The sequence below is a fragment of the Netta rufina genome (genome assembly GCF_964035555.1).
Source record: "Netta rufina genome assembly, chromosome: 7".
Lineage (NCBI taxonomy): Eukaryota > Metazoa > Chordata > Aves > Anseriformes > Anatidae > Netta > Netta rufina.
This window is the reverse complement of record NC_140130.1, coordinates 33,074,962-33,091,090: the sequence shown is the minus strand read 5'-3', so window position 1 is coordinate 33,091,090 and position 16,129 is coordinate 33,074,962. Positions and strand designations below refer to the sequence as shown.

At 47.4% G+C, this 16,129-nt stretch overlaps 1 protein-coding gene across 1 annotated transcript in view; it reads right to left on the bottom strand.

Annotated features, from left to right (window-relative positions):
• The window catches only part of HTRA1 (HtrA serine peptidase 1), a 30,810-nt gene extending 15,697 nt beyond the window's left edge, over positions 1-15,113 (bottom strand). Inside the window, exons 1-2 of the mRNA XM_084289791.1 lie at positions 14,264-15,113; positions 143-242 (exon numbers count right to left, since the gene is read on the bottom strand). Coding sequence (XP_084145917.1) covers positions 143-242; positions 14,264-14,744 — 581 coding nt within the window. The 5' untranslated portion in view covers positions 14,745-15,113. The remainder of the gene's footprint in view (positions 1-142; positions 243-14,263) is intronic.
• Positions 15,114-16,129: the final 1,016 nt, after the last annotated feature.

The window sequence follows — 16,129 nt, the reverse complement described above, 5'->3', positions numbered from 1 at the left end:
CTCTTAAATTATCTTTAATTCTTACGCATCCATATTTATCAGCTCAGAAACCTCTGTGCTCTTCCATATCATTAATTAACATTTCTGGCACAAGGTCAGCTGTTTTCAGGAATACAAAATCAAAACCGGGCATCTTGTTTACTTGCGAAACAATTCAATGTGAACCACAGCAGGAGCTATCTTCTCCACCACATCTGCAATAAAGTTGTATTTATGCCGCAGGCTGTTGGGATGTTCTTGGCCTGAAACAGAAACAGAAAGCATGTCATGAGTTCTTCAAGTGACAGGGGGAGGACCATTGCAAAACACCTAAATTAAAAACCCGGTGTGGGTGTTTTTCCCACACAGGTATGCCACCAACCCCTCACCCTGCAGGATCCCCAATGTTTTTTCATACAGAAGGGGCAGAAAGCCTTGTTATGCCAGCAGAAGGGCCCGTGCACACCTCTCGTTTCACTCACACATGACTGGGCCACAAATCTGCCATGGAGGTGGCAGCGGGGCTGCAGCACCGGCTGCATTCGGGCTGCCCCTGGATCAGCACGTGGACAACGAGGCCCTAACCCCTACTGAGCCTGGAGATGGGAAAGCTGAGCACGGGTCTGAGGGCTGTGAGGCCTCTCCCGATGCCACTTCAACCCGCCTCAGACGCCAGGCCTCCACCGGGCCCCTATGGAGCACCACAGGGCCACCCGCCGGCCATGGGGCCATGGGCTGCACGGGGCAGCAGGGCCCATGGACTTTGGAGTAATCGAAGTGCCCCCGGAGCTGTAAAAATAGATACGGGCATGGAAACAATGGGACCGCAAAGCTGCGCATTCCTGGGCAGTATCGTAACACAAAAGCACATGGCCACTGAGTATTCAAGAGGGGTCACTGGGATTTCCAAAAGCAACTGGATCCCAAACTCCTATTGTGGCTGACAGAAAGCCTGTCTGCACCATCGGATGTCTAAAAATCTCTGGAAAAAAACACACAATCGTGACACAGCTTCCCATTCTCACAGGTCAGGGATAAAACCTTTTTAATGGGGAGCAACTAAGCAATCTGAGTTACTTCGTATTTCCCTAGAGGCAAGAACCCCTTCTTTTCACCAGTACTCCCATTTTATCTGACACATCTTGCATTACAAAGGCACACACAAAATCAGTGATTGACTTCCAGATGAGAACTACGTGCTGTGCTGCTCCATCCATCCCTGCCCTTTGGGTTTTCAATCCACAGATTAAAACTGTAAGCAGCTTGTGGATGCTGCAGGTGCCTGGGACAGTGTAACAGGAGGATTTATTTGCAGAGCTGTAGGGCACGTGGGACTCCTCTGAAATCATCCCGCTTTCCATAGCTGGATGACCCGCATTATCTGTTAAAACCAGACTGGAAAAATCCAAAATTGTTTACGTATGGGATAAAGACAAAAACACACTACAGGAGTTTTAGAGGAATGGTTTGGAACAAATCACTGCTGCTCTTAGCAGATACCGGCGTGATTCAGGGGTGAAAACTGGGTTTCAGATGGTTCAGTAACACCAGCTGTTATGTCCTCCCCTTTGGAGCTGGGGGGATGCTCAGCCCAGCCACCACCTGACCGCTCACAAATCCGTTTTCTTCCCATTTGTACCCTGAGAAGCACCTCAAGTGCTTTGAAATGCCATCAGTCACGAACAGCAGTAACCACATAATCCACTGTGCAGTTTCAGATCAACATTTGGACACTTTAATCTGCTTTATGACACGGGAACATTGATCAGGAAAGTAGTGCTCTCACCTACTGCTTTCCTCAAAAGTTCTCTGTGCTTTGTCTGACTTGTGCCTAAGCTACTATCCTTGGACTTGAATATCAGAAAGGCATAAAGGTGTTTTGATTAACAGACTCCTCATCCAAAGGATTTATGTTTTCTCTATCAGAAATACCCAGCATTACACGAACCACATCATCACTATACCTAAATCTGGCAACTACAACAGGCGTGTTTTGGAAAACTAGTAGGAAGAAGAACCACACTGAGAATGCATTTGGAAGTATTCACTCACATGGAACAGGAGCTTGGACAGATTATCAGATCAGATTAACGTGACATTGGGATAAAACGCCACGGGGCATGAGCGTATCCATCAATACGCTTTTTGATCACTGCTTCTAAAATGATTTTGTCTAAGTTACAGTGCTGCAGACATTTAAAGGTCACATCCTGCCCTTGAAAAAAGAGAGCTGCCACGGATGAGGGAAACCACACTGGAAACACAGGTTTTTTATGTCTTCAGTCTTTCTTTTTTTTTTTTTTCATTTGGCTATTCAAGAAGAGAAAGGATGCCTAAGCTGTACATGGTGAGACTACTAATACTTCATCTCAGAGAGCTGCCTGCACTTTGAGTCTGCAGCTATGAATGCCAGGATTTCAGAAGCGAGGCTTTTCTGCATATAAACCAGCCTGTGCAGTCCCAACTAAGCTGCACAGCTAAAAGGTCAAAATTTCACACTGTGAAAAAGTTAGATAATAAATACTGATTCATGGCATACTGACCTAAAAAGCTTACCACGCCTGTCCTTTGCTTATGTATCAGGAATTCTTGCATTGTGTAACACAGTTTTGCAACAGCTCTTGAACGACTGCCCACTTAAATGGAAAACATACCTTTTCGAAGCAAATAAACAAAAGTCAAAGTGCTGTTCACATGAATTCATTGATGAACACTAGCAGAAAAAAAAAAAAAAAACAAAAACAAAAACTAGCAACTGGTCTTTAGCATCGTATTGAAACGAAATTTAAAGGCAACAGTAAAAGAATTAATATGTTGAAAAATTCTTCTATAATGGGGAAAAGTAGAAGGGGGGGGAACAGGAAAACAGACAAAAATGAGACACGTGTATGCATCCTCTTCGACTGTTAGGTACACACATTAAGCTCACCATAGCTAATTGCTCTTTGGGATTATTGAGCAATGCACGTGGGAGCTGAGAGGTGTGTTTATCTTTCCTCTGAGCCACCGCCACCAACGTTATCTCAGATTCGAATCACCAGTAGGGTCAGGCTACCGAGGTTTTCGTGACATGGCTTTCACTATTTAACCCCCCTGTCTGTGTATTCCAATACACACAACCACCGTGCCCATCCTGACTTACAGGGAACCTGACAAGCAGGTGGACAGCTCTTTAATTCCGTATTTCAATTGTAGATTTCTCGGTTAAAAACTGCTTCTTTGGCATAACCGACGTTGAATCCATGTGAATATTTCTCTACAGTTTTCTGGCTTTTTTCATATATTTTTTTTAAACCACACCCTTCTGGAGTTTTGTTCCTAGTAGATTCATTTTATTAGTTTGTGGGTTTGTTTGTTTGTTTGTTTTGCAACACTGAGGTGGGCTTGAATGAAGCTCCAGTTCCTACATACCCTCAGGCTTTGATGTTCAGATCTCTGCAGACTGGTCTCTGTCTATTTATATGCTGTGATTATTTGCGTTTTGTAATGTTTTTATTGAACTATTGCACAATGCCCTAAATGCCCATGAGCATGGTTAAGAAACTTTCATTAATGGCATTAATAAGATGATTCTTGTGAATTCAGTTAATGACCAAAAACTGACTTAAAAACATAAATAGGTTACAGCATGAAAAATTCCCAAGGCAACGAAATTTTCAAGGACTTCAAAGGTGTGCTGGCTGTCAGCCCTCGAATGAAAGGGAAAATCTCTGCCAACTGCCATTAAGGGTGCTAATATCAGTAAACAAACTGCTGAAAGGAAAGGCTGAACACCAAGTCATGGAAAAAAGCACAAGACGCTGTAAACAACCAAAATAATTTGGTTTCTGAAAGAGGAGCCAAAAAGGCATAGGAAGATCTAGGTTTTGATTAGGTCATGACTCACAGTGGCATTGATGCTTTAATGTTTACATCTCCCACATGCTGCTTCTGGTAATATTTTGAGCTAAACTGAAAGGATGCTTTGGAGATAGCAATCTCCTGGAAGTAACCTCTCCCCTTCAGTTGTGAGAACTGCATCCGCTCACACAGGCAGGTCCGCACCTCGTGAGAACAGCTCTTCACATCAAGTCGTAGGCACATCACTGATACACGTATTTTAAAACCTGTAACAGAGGATGCTCACGTGCAAATTGCAGGGAGCGCCGTCTCCAGGTTCATCCCTAAAGGCACTTCATTTTGGACAAGTGCAACACCCCCTCCTCCCAGGGGAACCAAATTAACATCCCCTTTGGGCTGCACTTGAACCAGGGGGGCTGCTTCTCCCTCACCCCACTCCTCAGACCTAAGGGTACCAGCCCAAGGGCTGGGATCCCACAGCCTGCTAACATCAGCCCAGAAGAAAATGTGACCCAGATGGGATCCACGGTCAAGCTCTCCTCTCCCGTAGGCTCCGTGATGATCAGGACTGATTTCTGTCCCTGTCACACAGGGTACGACGAGCAGAGCCACTGCAGCCTGCTGCAATTTATGGGCTAGCTAAATGTATTAAGCAGCTCCAGGTGGCTGAAAATAGATGACTGCTTCTTCCTGCGCTGGCTGCTTGCTTAGCACTGTGTCCACACGTCCCAGGTACGGACGCACGCTGGGGTCTGAAAGAAAAGCTTGGGTTTCCCTGCAGCACAAAGCCAGCAGGGCTGAGGCGCTCACAGAACCGCTGGGCTGGCAGAATCGGCGACTACTAACACAAACCACAAGACCGTAAAGTTTTCCTTGGAGGACTTCCACCCTCCCAGACGAAACTCCGACCGCGGCTGTTTGTACAAACCCCCATTCATGTCATATAGGAAAACGGCAAACCTCTGACGCTGCTGTGGAAACAAAAACTGGAGCAAAAGTGCTTAGCTCACACTGAAAACGGTGCTATCAGCAAGCTCTGCTGGAGAGACACAAGGAAAAAGTGATGTATGGGAATCTGCCGCCTCTTTTTTTTTTTTTTTTTTTTTTTTTTTAAGCATAAAACTGCAAGCCTAAATATTCCACTTCCTACTCGAGGATATATTGTGTAAGACACCAAAAAAGGATATTATGCAAGAAAAACACTAAGAAAAGAAGACAACATTCTACATGTTGCAGACGATTTGCTCAGGAACTGTTCTGAGATCAGCGGAGGGAATTTCAAGAGGTCTAAACCGCAGTACCGTGCTAATGAAACCACCATTACATCAGTATTTTTCCTGTAAAATCAAAGGAGAAAGTAAAGAAATGTCACTGATTTCTGAGAAGATGGTCTGTATTCCTGTGACATCCCTAACAACAAAAATATTTACATAGCACTAAATAACGGAGCGATTCCAAGTGTCTTACTCTACCAAATAGTAAACTGAACAAACCTGGTAGTCATTTAACGTATTTCCTGCAGCGAGAACCACTGCAAGATCGAAACGAGGATTGTAAATGAAATTGACTCTATTTCACCTTTGCAAGTTTGCATTCGTGCCAAAAAGCAATTTTCATCTCCACAATATTTAGATGATCGATTCATTCTTGGCAGCCTTTCACAAGGATTGTGTCACACGCATCAAAAATCTTGCAAGTATCAGGCTTCAAACTTTGTATTCTCCCTGCTAATATAAAAGCCTGAAGCCATTATTTCTGAGTGCTGATTTTAAAGGTCTGTGTAAAAAAGGTTCCAGTTAAAACAAGGCATCTATACAATGTTCACAGAAGAAAACAGCTCTCAACAACAAGAGCATGCAACAGTTTCCAGACCAGAGTGCAGTTGTTCATAAAAAACAGCACTTTTGAGTGCAAAACTGCAGGTGAGTCACACATTTTAATTGATATCCTCAAGAAAAAGAATTGATTTTGATGATTTTCAGGCAAGAGAGTGTGAAAGAACAAGTGAACCCCACCAGCAACCAGCAGCAGAGGGTCTGCAGAGAGCACAGCTCCAGGCTTCTTTCTTAGTGAGAGCCAGACCTCATCAGCATCCATTTCCAGCGTGCTTCAAGTTTGTCTTTCCACTGAAAATGGTAAAATGTCAGTGACCTAAGGTAACATGCCCACAGCTTTCTTGTAGGAAATCCATATATAACTTCAGATATAAAACTTAAAAGTTTTAGCCAGACAGGAACTTTTCCTACCCCTTGGCTAAAAAGCAGAATAATATTATATATATATTATAAAAATCAGGGAGAAATCTGCATTGCAAATCAGCTACTGAATTGCTAGATAGATATCAAATAGTTGGAAAGTTCTGCAGGAGGAGTAGTAGCCAGGCTGCGTGCATCTAAGCTGCTTTCCTCAGTCTCTATGCAACTTGCAAAACAGTAATTTAAATCCTCCGTGTCTTAGGTTTATCTTTAAAGTGGGCATAACCCCTATGTTATCCTATGGGAGTAGTCACAGACTGCAGCAACACTTGCAGAGCCTCACACAGGGAGGAAATATGTATATAAAACCTCCCCCAAATGCCAGAAATTCTTCTACAAACCAAGCATGCTGCCCAGTCCCTGAAAAAAAAAAGAAAACAAAAAACCTCTCTCACAGTTACAACAGCAGAAATACGAGAGCAAAAGCAATAGGCTCCCGAGCTGGTGAGGATAAAAAGCAGGGGGAAGGCATCCAGAGAGGATCCAGCTCCATCCAACACAACAGGAAACTGCGATTTCTTCTGTAAACACCGGCGGCGAGGTGGGAGCAAGCCCAGCTCCTGCGCAAACAGCCCGCAGGGAACACGCCGTTCCCTGAGCTCGCCGGGCAGTAACATGGCCATATTAATACAACGTGGAGCCCGGGCTCATCGGCGATGACAAATTAGCAGCAGGACGGTGACAGCGAGGCGCTGGGTGGGCACAGTGCACTGCTGGGGACGGCAGGCATCGTGCACCCAGACCTGCCTCGCACAACAAGCTCAGGGAGGGCACTGGAGAGGAAGAAGAAGACGACTAAGAAAAGGAAAATAGGAAAAAGAAGAGCAATTCAGGGCACGGGCTGAGTGCTGGGCTTGAAAACATTGTTAATGGTAGTGCTGGCCGAGCTGGAAGCACTAAGAAATGTAAGTCAGGTAGTTATGGAAAAGAGTCTGCCTTATTTCCTGCAGACAGATGAGAAGAGTATTTCAGGCGACAGGTTAACGCAGACGTGGTATTCTCTCCTCTGCCGAATGCTGAAAATACAGCAGATGAGTCAGGAATAATTTCTCCACTCCTTTTTCCAGCCCAGCTCTCAGTTTATGTCCCTCCCAGCTCGGGTCATCACCCGGCTCCACTTCCCAGCTGCAGGCATCGAAGGCGGAGAAGGGGCAAGAAGTCCACTGAAAAGTCAATGAGGTAACAACGATGTGGTAATCCTGACACCCCACTTGTAACCAGCAGCTGTCTGATCTCAAAAAAATCCTCTTAACATTATAAAAACATTAAAGTCTCATTTTAAGTATGTGAGAAATTTTCGCGATGAGTGTCCAGAAAACAGAATTTTAAGAGAGATTTGGTTTTAGCTTCTAGGAACCCTGGTAAGAAGGCACCACAGTATAAAAAGTTCTTGTTTTTGTTGGTTTTAGTTTGTTTATTTTAAGCAGTTTTTCTCTAATGAGAAACCTTAAAAAAAAACTCTTTAGATGCAAGCTCTGCAGCCAGGAGGCCTTGGTTTCACCACTTGGACTCGCACTCCTCCTGTGGTGACAACAGAGAAGGATCAAATCTATAGAAGAAACCTCAAAACTGTAATAAAATGTACATGGCCCATAGCCTGGGGCTTCATAATTGTACAACACATAAATTCAGCATAACTCAAAGGCCACAAAATATCTACGCAGGGAACAAGTCCCACCGCCTCTGTCATTATTCTCTACGCGTCTATGGAGTCATTCTAGGAGCATCCACGTTTGTTTTAATGCAGCATCAGCAAACAGGGAGTGTTTGGGAAATGAAACTGGATTGATGCAGGTTGTGCTCCTGCCACCCTATGCAGATATTTACAGAAAGGAGGTGGCACTGAAGATTTCTCGGGTTATTGATAAGCGACTCCTGCTTGCCCATTTGACTGCATTCAGATGGAGGTCTACATACAGACCTCTGACACCCAATATTCAGGCATGCCAAGCTGTGTGCACGTTGTCCTGGAAAAGGGAACGAATCATCCCTTCACCAGCACAAATGTTGAAGTGTGGCAGTCCTGGGGGCTTGTGTTTACTTTCGGGGAGGGATGGTGGAGGGGAGCTGCTTGGGTTTCTTGTCGCTGACGGTGCTCGCTCCACCCACGGCTTGCCTTCTCCAAAATTACTTTCTGCAGAAGCAGATTGACAGATCATCAATGCTGTTTGCAAAACTTTGCCAAAACTGCAGTCTGCAAGTTTAAGAAATAAAGTAATGGAAAAGAAAAGTAATGGAAAATGGAGCAGCTATGCTGGCCAGGGGCAGAAAAATGAGCAGGGACTCGAAAGCTTGGTTTGCGCTCAGCTCTGCTGCTGGCTTAGGGGGTGACCCTGAGCAAAGCCCTTTATCTTCCTCTGCCCCAGATTTGCTATCTGTAAGTGGGGATAGTGACATCGGCCTCTCCAAATTGTTGTGAGATCCCTTAATGCTCTGCTATATAAACCCTTTCAAATTTTAGACCATCAGATAACTTCTAGGCGTAATCAGTAGATATACGATGCACTAATTCATCCGTTGGTTATTTTTCAGTAAAAACATGTAAATCCAACTGCTATCAGAAACACAGAGTGATTTTTAATTCTTACCTCTCTCACTCCGTATCGTCCCTATTTCTGCAAAACTGGCTGCAGGAGACACTCACCCTGCCAAAAAAAAAAAAAAAAAAAAAAAAAAAAAGCTCCTGAAACTTCACAAGATCAGGGAAACAGGAGACAGAACGAGAAACCCTGATGGAATTTGACAGGATAAAATGACAGCAAGCCAAGGGCTTCCCAAGTCACCAAACTTTAAAGTAACACCATCAGCAACCTGTGTCCTTTTTTGGAAGTTTAAGATATTATTATAAGTCTCCTGTTCCAGACATGAGGGGAACGTCTTCAGTCAGCGTAAATGAATGCATTATTTTATAGTTATTAGTGCAGGGAAGCCGAGACTTGCCTTTTAGAAACGTTCTTCTCTTTGAGGCGGGCGAGCCAACCTGGGAATCACAGTGGCCTCTATCCAGAAGACAAAACCAAGTTTTTCTTTTTTCCCCTACATCCAGAACACAGTCTCCAAAATAGTATTATATGGAGACTTGGGCCCAGTTATGAGTAATGTGGGACACACGACGCTGCCGAGTCCAGCCAGGCATCCTGGAGGCCCCAGCAATTTATGGGCGCAGGGAATTACTTTATTTACCACAAAAGCTAAGTTCTGCAGTACCCCAGTTTCTATTTGTAACATCGCTTTCTTTCACTCCAAGCACACAAACTCACATTTGAAAAATATTTTCCAGCTTCTCCTATTTCTTGGACAGCAGCTTCTTTCCTTCAACCGCTCGGGATACGCTGCCTCCGTCCCATCCAGGCTCTGTTTAACACGACTCCTCCTGCTTACTCATGGCTTTGAGTGCTCCTGCTCCGTCCACAGGTACCTTCAAATTTCAAAGCCCAGAAGATGAAAGCACTGAACCTTTCCTTGTTCCAAATCTGTGTTTACTAACTTCACTGTTTGAAGTCTAAAGACTAGCAAATGACTCCCAGCTCCCCGGGAAGGAAATCTAGACGTGGAGTGAGGAAAAAGGTGAGCCTCTTCAGACAAACCACTTCTTACAGTCCCCTCCTCTCAGAGCCGAATACTTGGCTTTGGAAAAGTTTTTAAGCCCACGCTGGGGAATTGGTTCTTTTCTGGAAATATGTTGCTATTTATTTCCACTGCACTTGGCTCCTTTTCCTTCCTTCTCTCCCGTTTTCCCCCTGCCACAAGGGACAGGGGAGGCAGAAGACAACTTCAGACCACCCAGGCACAGTAACTTGAAGGAGATGAGGGAGGCTGAAGAAGTCCGTGGTGCTGGAGTGCCTTTGTGCATCCTGTTCCTTTCCACTCCATCCTCCCGGGTCACTTTTCCAGGCTCCACACGTGCCGAGCAACCTGCAAAGCTCCGAACATTTCTTCAGCACGCTGACCGTGACGTGGCTGTTATGATCTTTAGGGAAACAGCTGAAAGCCTGGTTCACAAAAACAAGATCAACTTTCCTCTTGATAAATCCCTGGCTAATTTCCTGACCTTCCCAGATTTCTCAACCGAGTTTCTCTTCCTGCCCTGATTATTCACTCCTGCAAGGCGTACCACTGCCAGACCACTTAGCTCTGAGTACTGCAGGCTGGCAAAGTTAGCCAGTTCCATCTGCTGCTCTTTCCCATTGTTTGCTGCATCAATCTCATTCTTTATATATATATTTTTTCAAAGGGCTGCGAATTAATGACAAATGGTTTATTGACCGCTGAGGTCATTTTCTTCTGCCAGATAATTATAGAGTCACTTGGACGCAATTCAGCCGGGTGCATTTCAGAGCAGTCAGCTACTTCGCAAGAAATTGAGTTTGAGCGATGGATTATTTTTTTCTTTTCCCATCATCTCTGGAGCTACACAATGATAACATGGCAACAAGAAATAGCAAAACTCATATCCGCCTTCCTGGAACTGAGGGTTAGCCCCAAACTCACCTCCTGCTTCCCCCAGTGGAAGGAGCACTTCTGTGACAAAGCAGCGTGACCGCCCTGTGATAGGCACCAGCATCCCGAGGGCTGCTGAGGTACCACACAAGTCTAATAAAAATATGAAGGCCTAAAAATCCACCTCAGAAAGGGTCAGAGGAAAGCTAGGAACCGAGAGCATCCATGAGGAACTTTCTTCCTCTTACTCTGATTAAAGGTCAGAAGACGATCTGGGCCCATTCATGTTTTATGGGGCAGCTCCCCAGAGCCCGGCATGGAAAGAACAGCACGCTGCCCTCAGGCGCTGGGAGAGGCGAGGAGGGGAAGGGAAACCAGCTGAAGGGTGTGCTGAAGGTCCTCAGCCTACTCCCCTCGGTCAGCAGGGACTCGAGAGCACCACAAACATATTTGCAGAAGAAAAAGAAAACATCCTCCGACACGATGAACATCAGCACGCAAAACACTGAGGTCTCCTTCACTGACCTCATTCCTGGGAGTGGGACAACATTTATTTACGTGGCTGTGGCTTCTGCTCAGAGGATGTTCACCTTCTTTTGGTGACATTTTATTTTCAAAGGGTCCTGCGCAGGCCCTTTTTACCTGTGTGTGCTTTGACAAGCCTGAGCGCTCTCTGCCAGCGCCGCTCGCCCTTGACGGGAAGCGAAGGTGTCTTTTTGTTAAAATTCAGGCTACATTTTGTCCCAGCCACAGCTCAGCAGGCCTGCCCGGCCTGCTGCACAAAGCACACGCAGCCTGCCAGGGCTGCTGGGGCTCGTTTGGCAGCGTTTTCGGTACGAGCAGCAGGGCCACGTCCTCCGCCAGAGGCAAGAGGCTTCGGGAATGTCTGCCTGGGACTGCAGCCGCTGCGGAGGCTGCCCACCGCCACCGGGCAGACAGGACAGGGCTGGGATGGGGACAGGGCCCACGCCAGCGGGACGGGTACCACCGGTTACACTGCCCCAGCTATGTGGCAGGAGGATGGACAGAGGCACACACGCCTCCCCGGACATGGACACAGGCCCTAATGAAAGGGTCAGCAGCCGCCACACAGCCCCAGCAGCACGTAATGCTGCCCGCTGCCTGCCCAGGAGCGTTTGGGCCCTGCTCCCATCCTGAGCGTTCACCACACAGAGGCCAGGCCTGTGTTAGCCCTGGCTGGACGCTGCAGCCTGGCCCTCAGCAGTTTATGGGGTTTCTCCAGCCACGGTTCATTTCACCCCTTCTGCTTCTCCACGTGCCTGGCTGCAGAGTGAGCTGTCAGCCCACCCGCTCAGCACCTCAGTGCCACCACCACCCCCTTGCCACAGCTTAACTCTGAGGCCAGTGAAATTTTCTTCAAGCTTTTTAAGGCACAAAATCCCTATCTTGCAAAAGAAAGCATCTCCCTTATGCACACAGACCCAGAGCAACCCCACCCCGGCCTCTCCTCGCCCTCTCCACAGCACACCCAGGGCACAGGCACAGAGAACCACTAAGGGCAAAGAGAGGGGACTGTCACAGGTGGGAATTGAAAAGGAGAGAAGTTTTATTTCACATAACACGCAATGTTGTGCTTGACCAACTACTATAGTGATGGGAAGCTTGCTTTCTCTACCTCCCCATTCTCTTGCTTCCCTTGGGCCACTGCACTGTATTCACTAGATTATTTATGAAGATATGTTACTGTGAGCATATAAAAACGTTTTACCAAGGATAATCCACCTGCAGGTAGAAAAAACACTCTTGAAAACGAACTCAAAATAAAATAAAAAATTAACAACTGTAAGGAGCCACATATTAGGCAACGGCATTTCGGCATTTCAAAACACCACGTTCAATCTGCCTCCAGGGAATGCAGCTTTACAGCCTGCTCTCCATTTCTCTTTATTTTGGAGGTTTTCAGCCAACTCTCCATTTCTCTTTATTTTAGGTCCTTTGCATATGAAAAAAAGCTCTGTGTGCAGCACTGTTCACTGTGTACTAGGGATAACCACGTGCTACTGGTTTGCTCTCTAGCACCTTCCTTTTGTCCCTGCTGATACAGAAAAGAAGTGCAGCTCCAACCAGAGGTGCATGGGGACAAAAGGAAAGGCTGAAGGCACCCTGGTGGTCCTGCAAGAGGTCCTCTGCCAAGCAGAGCTCTGCACCGGGCCTATTTGCCCAACAAGTTCTCTGCACGGCTTACAGTGGATGCACATTGCTCTCCAGCTCAAACGCTGCGAGCATTCAGCGGAAAAGGCTGCAAGGCAACAATATTGGCATCATGAATTGAGAACTGGAAAGAAAAAATAAATCACAAGGCATTATATTATGCTGCAGATCAGGAAACCGCAGTGTGAAAGCTTTGATTGTCTCCGTCACTAAATGCCAGCAATGTTCCACAGAACACAAGGCAGCTTTTAAACCGGGGGGAAAACAGGGGTACAAAAAGGGACTGTACTGATACAAGAGTTTGATCGCTGAGGCAGGATCGGCGTTCTGCCCAAGCACAGCACAAAGCTGCTGTACGATGGGATATTCTTCTGCTGGAGAGGTGAGGGCTAAACACGGAGAAAAGGTTACCGCTGTTTGTAAAGAAAGAAGTGCAGAAATGGTGCAGCCTGCATCCAGAGGATTGCTCCTCAGGGAAACAGCACTTACCAAAACATGACTACCGCTTCAGAAATACAGCCTTACTGCACTCTATTTTTACATGTTACCCTCTCAACGTGTTGAGTGGCTTGAAACAAATGCACAGCCTTAGCTTAAAAGACGTAAACCAATCTGTACAAGGGCTTGCAAGAAGACACCTTGTAAGAACCATCCCATGCTTATCGACCTGCACATTTCTGCCTTGCTGTGTCACATCCTGCATGAATTGCTCCTAGAAACGAGGCCAAAAACTTGGCCCTGCTGCCCAAGCTTGGCAGTCCTGCGTGCAGAGGCAGCTGCATAACGCGGCCACGCGCCTTTGCCTGGTGCACCAGCAGTTTGCACCAGTTCCCATCCTGGTGCACGGCATGTTCGGCTGCCTCCAGCTCCACTACAACAACTAAATAATAACCATAAAGCCGAAGGAAAAACACCCTGCTTCTTACTATAACAGCTTATGCTGTTACTTCTTGATGACCACTCCTGTCCTCCAAAAGCACTGGAAGCCAGCCTCCTGTGCTGCTAAGTCACTAGTTTCCTCCTCTCTAGCAAACTCATTATTAATAAGCAGAGCGCATCTGCTAAGATAGGCAGCCGGTTCTGCTCTGCTGCCACGGACACATCGTGAACTGATTTTAACAGCTTCCATGCTCACAGTTTTGCTCCCCGTTGCGTTACTTCGTGATGAAGTGCCCGGATAGCAGCGAGTTTTGCCAAAGTGTGCTGAAGGTGCACAGACCGGGATCCTCACCACACCAACTTTGCAAGTCCTGCAAGCAACTCCCAAGCTGCAGCCCAGCATCCTCGAGCATCCCTTTATTTTCGGAGGATGGCTGGGTAGAGAAGGAGTGGTTTAAAGCTGGACACACCATCCTCTCCCCGCAGTGCTTGGAAGAGTACAAACCCATATTCTCGCTCTAGTTTCTCACTAGACCCGAGCTCCAGTAGTGTGCCAAGGGGAAGAACAAGCCGCTGCCACCCGCTGCGATCCCCATCCTGGCTGCGGGCAGCACCTTGGGCTCCCAGTCCCGACCTCAGCAACACCACCCGCGCCCCCCCCGGCCGCCGCTCCCCACTTTTCCCCCTTCTCCCCTTACCCTGCCCGCAGGCTCCGCGCTGGATGGCGATGACGGGCGGCTGGCGGAGAGCCTCAGCCCGGCGGCTGGCGGCCCGCAGCTGGCAGGGGCTGCCGTAGGTGAGCCCATCGCTGCCGCAGACGGGCTCGCTGCTGGAGCACACGCAGCGCCCGGCGGCCGCCCGCTTGCGGACGGTGCCCGAAGCGGGGACGCCGGCTCCGGCCGCCACCACGCAGCGCAGCCCCTCACCGCACGGGGGGCTGCCTCCGCCAACGGGGGCTGCTCCTCCTGCGGGAACACCGCAGGGCTCGCCCTCCTCAGCCCCGCACACCCGGCAGCAGCCGCAGGCATCGGGCACGGCGCCGCCGGGGCAGGATGCGGGCAGCGGGGGGCAGCGGGAGCGATCGCAGCGCTCCGGGCAGGCGGCGGGGGGCGGCGGAGGGGCCGAGGAGGCGGCGGGGAGCAGCGCCGCCAGCACCAGGCTCCAGGCCCACAGCGGCATCGCGGCGGAGAGAGGAGGAGGAGAAGGAGGAGGAGGAGGAAGGAGGGAGGGAGGAAGGAGGCAGCGGGACGGCGGCGGAGCGGCGGCGGCCGCCTTTAAGCCGCGGGGCGGGGGCGGTGCGGCCGGCGGGGCGGGGCGGGCACGGGGGGGGGGGGACCCAGCCGCAACACCCCCCGGCGGGGCTTTTTTTTTCGGTTTTTAGTGTTGTTGGTGGTTATTTATTTACTTTATTCCATTTGCTTTGGTCTGTTTATTTACTTTATTCTATTTACTTTGTTTATTTACTTTATTTTTTATTTATTTTTATTTTTATTTTATTTTTTATTTTTTATTTTTTATTTTAATTTATTTTATTTTATTTTTTATTTTAATTTTTATTTTTTTATTTTTTTACTTTATTTTTATTTACTTTATTTTTATTTACTTTATTTTTTATTTACTTTATTTATCTATTTATATTATTTACTTTTTAATTTTATTCTTCATTTTCATTTATTTATTTATTTTTTCTCCCCACACACCCAGAGCAGCAGCCCAGCCCACAGACAATCCCAGAACCATTCAGGTTGTAAAAGCCCTCCAAGATCCTCTGCTCCAACCGTCCCCTACCACCAGTGTCCCCGCTGAGCCGTGTCCCCAAGCACCACGTCCAACCTCTCCCTGAACACCCCCAGGGATGGTGCTGCCACCACCTCCCTGGGTAACCCATCCCAACGCCTGGCTGCTCGTCCTGAGGAGAAATGGCTCCTCATTGACAGTCTAAACCTCCCCTGGCGCAACTTGAGGCCATTCCCTCTGGTCCTGTCACAGTTACCTGTGAGAAGAGGCCGACCCCAGCTCCCCACACCTTCCTTTCAGGGAGCTGTAGAGAGCAATGAGGTCTGCCCTGAGCCACTGGAAAGTGAGCACAACCCCATTGTTAATTAGGTGTTGATTGACCTTTTGAACAGGCTACCAATTTGTAATCATCTAAGTGTGTCTTTATCAGGTACCGGCCAACCAAGGGCCTAAGGAATTTCACCAACCCTTGGGCCAAATGAAACGCTATTGAACTGAGCTGCTGCCAGTAAATGCTCAGTGCCAGCAACGGCTTCAGTACAGAAAAATACAATGGCTTTTCTCCTGCAAACAGTGAAGCAACAAAATCTTAACAAGAATCTTAAAAAGTCTAACAAAATCTTACAAAATCTTAACAAACTGACCACAAAAAACACTGATGTACTCACTGGGATGCTTGGTTACCTGAAGATAGAAAAGCACATCGACTCCAGCATCCCCAGTCAAATCCCCTTGCGGTTGCTGTTTCCCAGTAACTCCTATGTTGCACAAGAGAGACTTCAGGAGAATTGTTTGATTTCAGAAGTGACCAAAGTTGTCATCTGGAG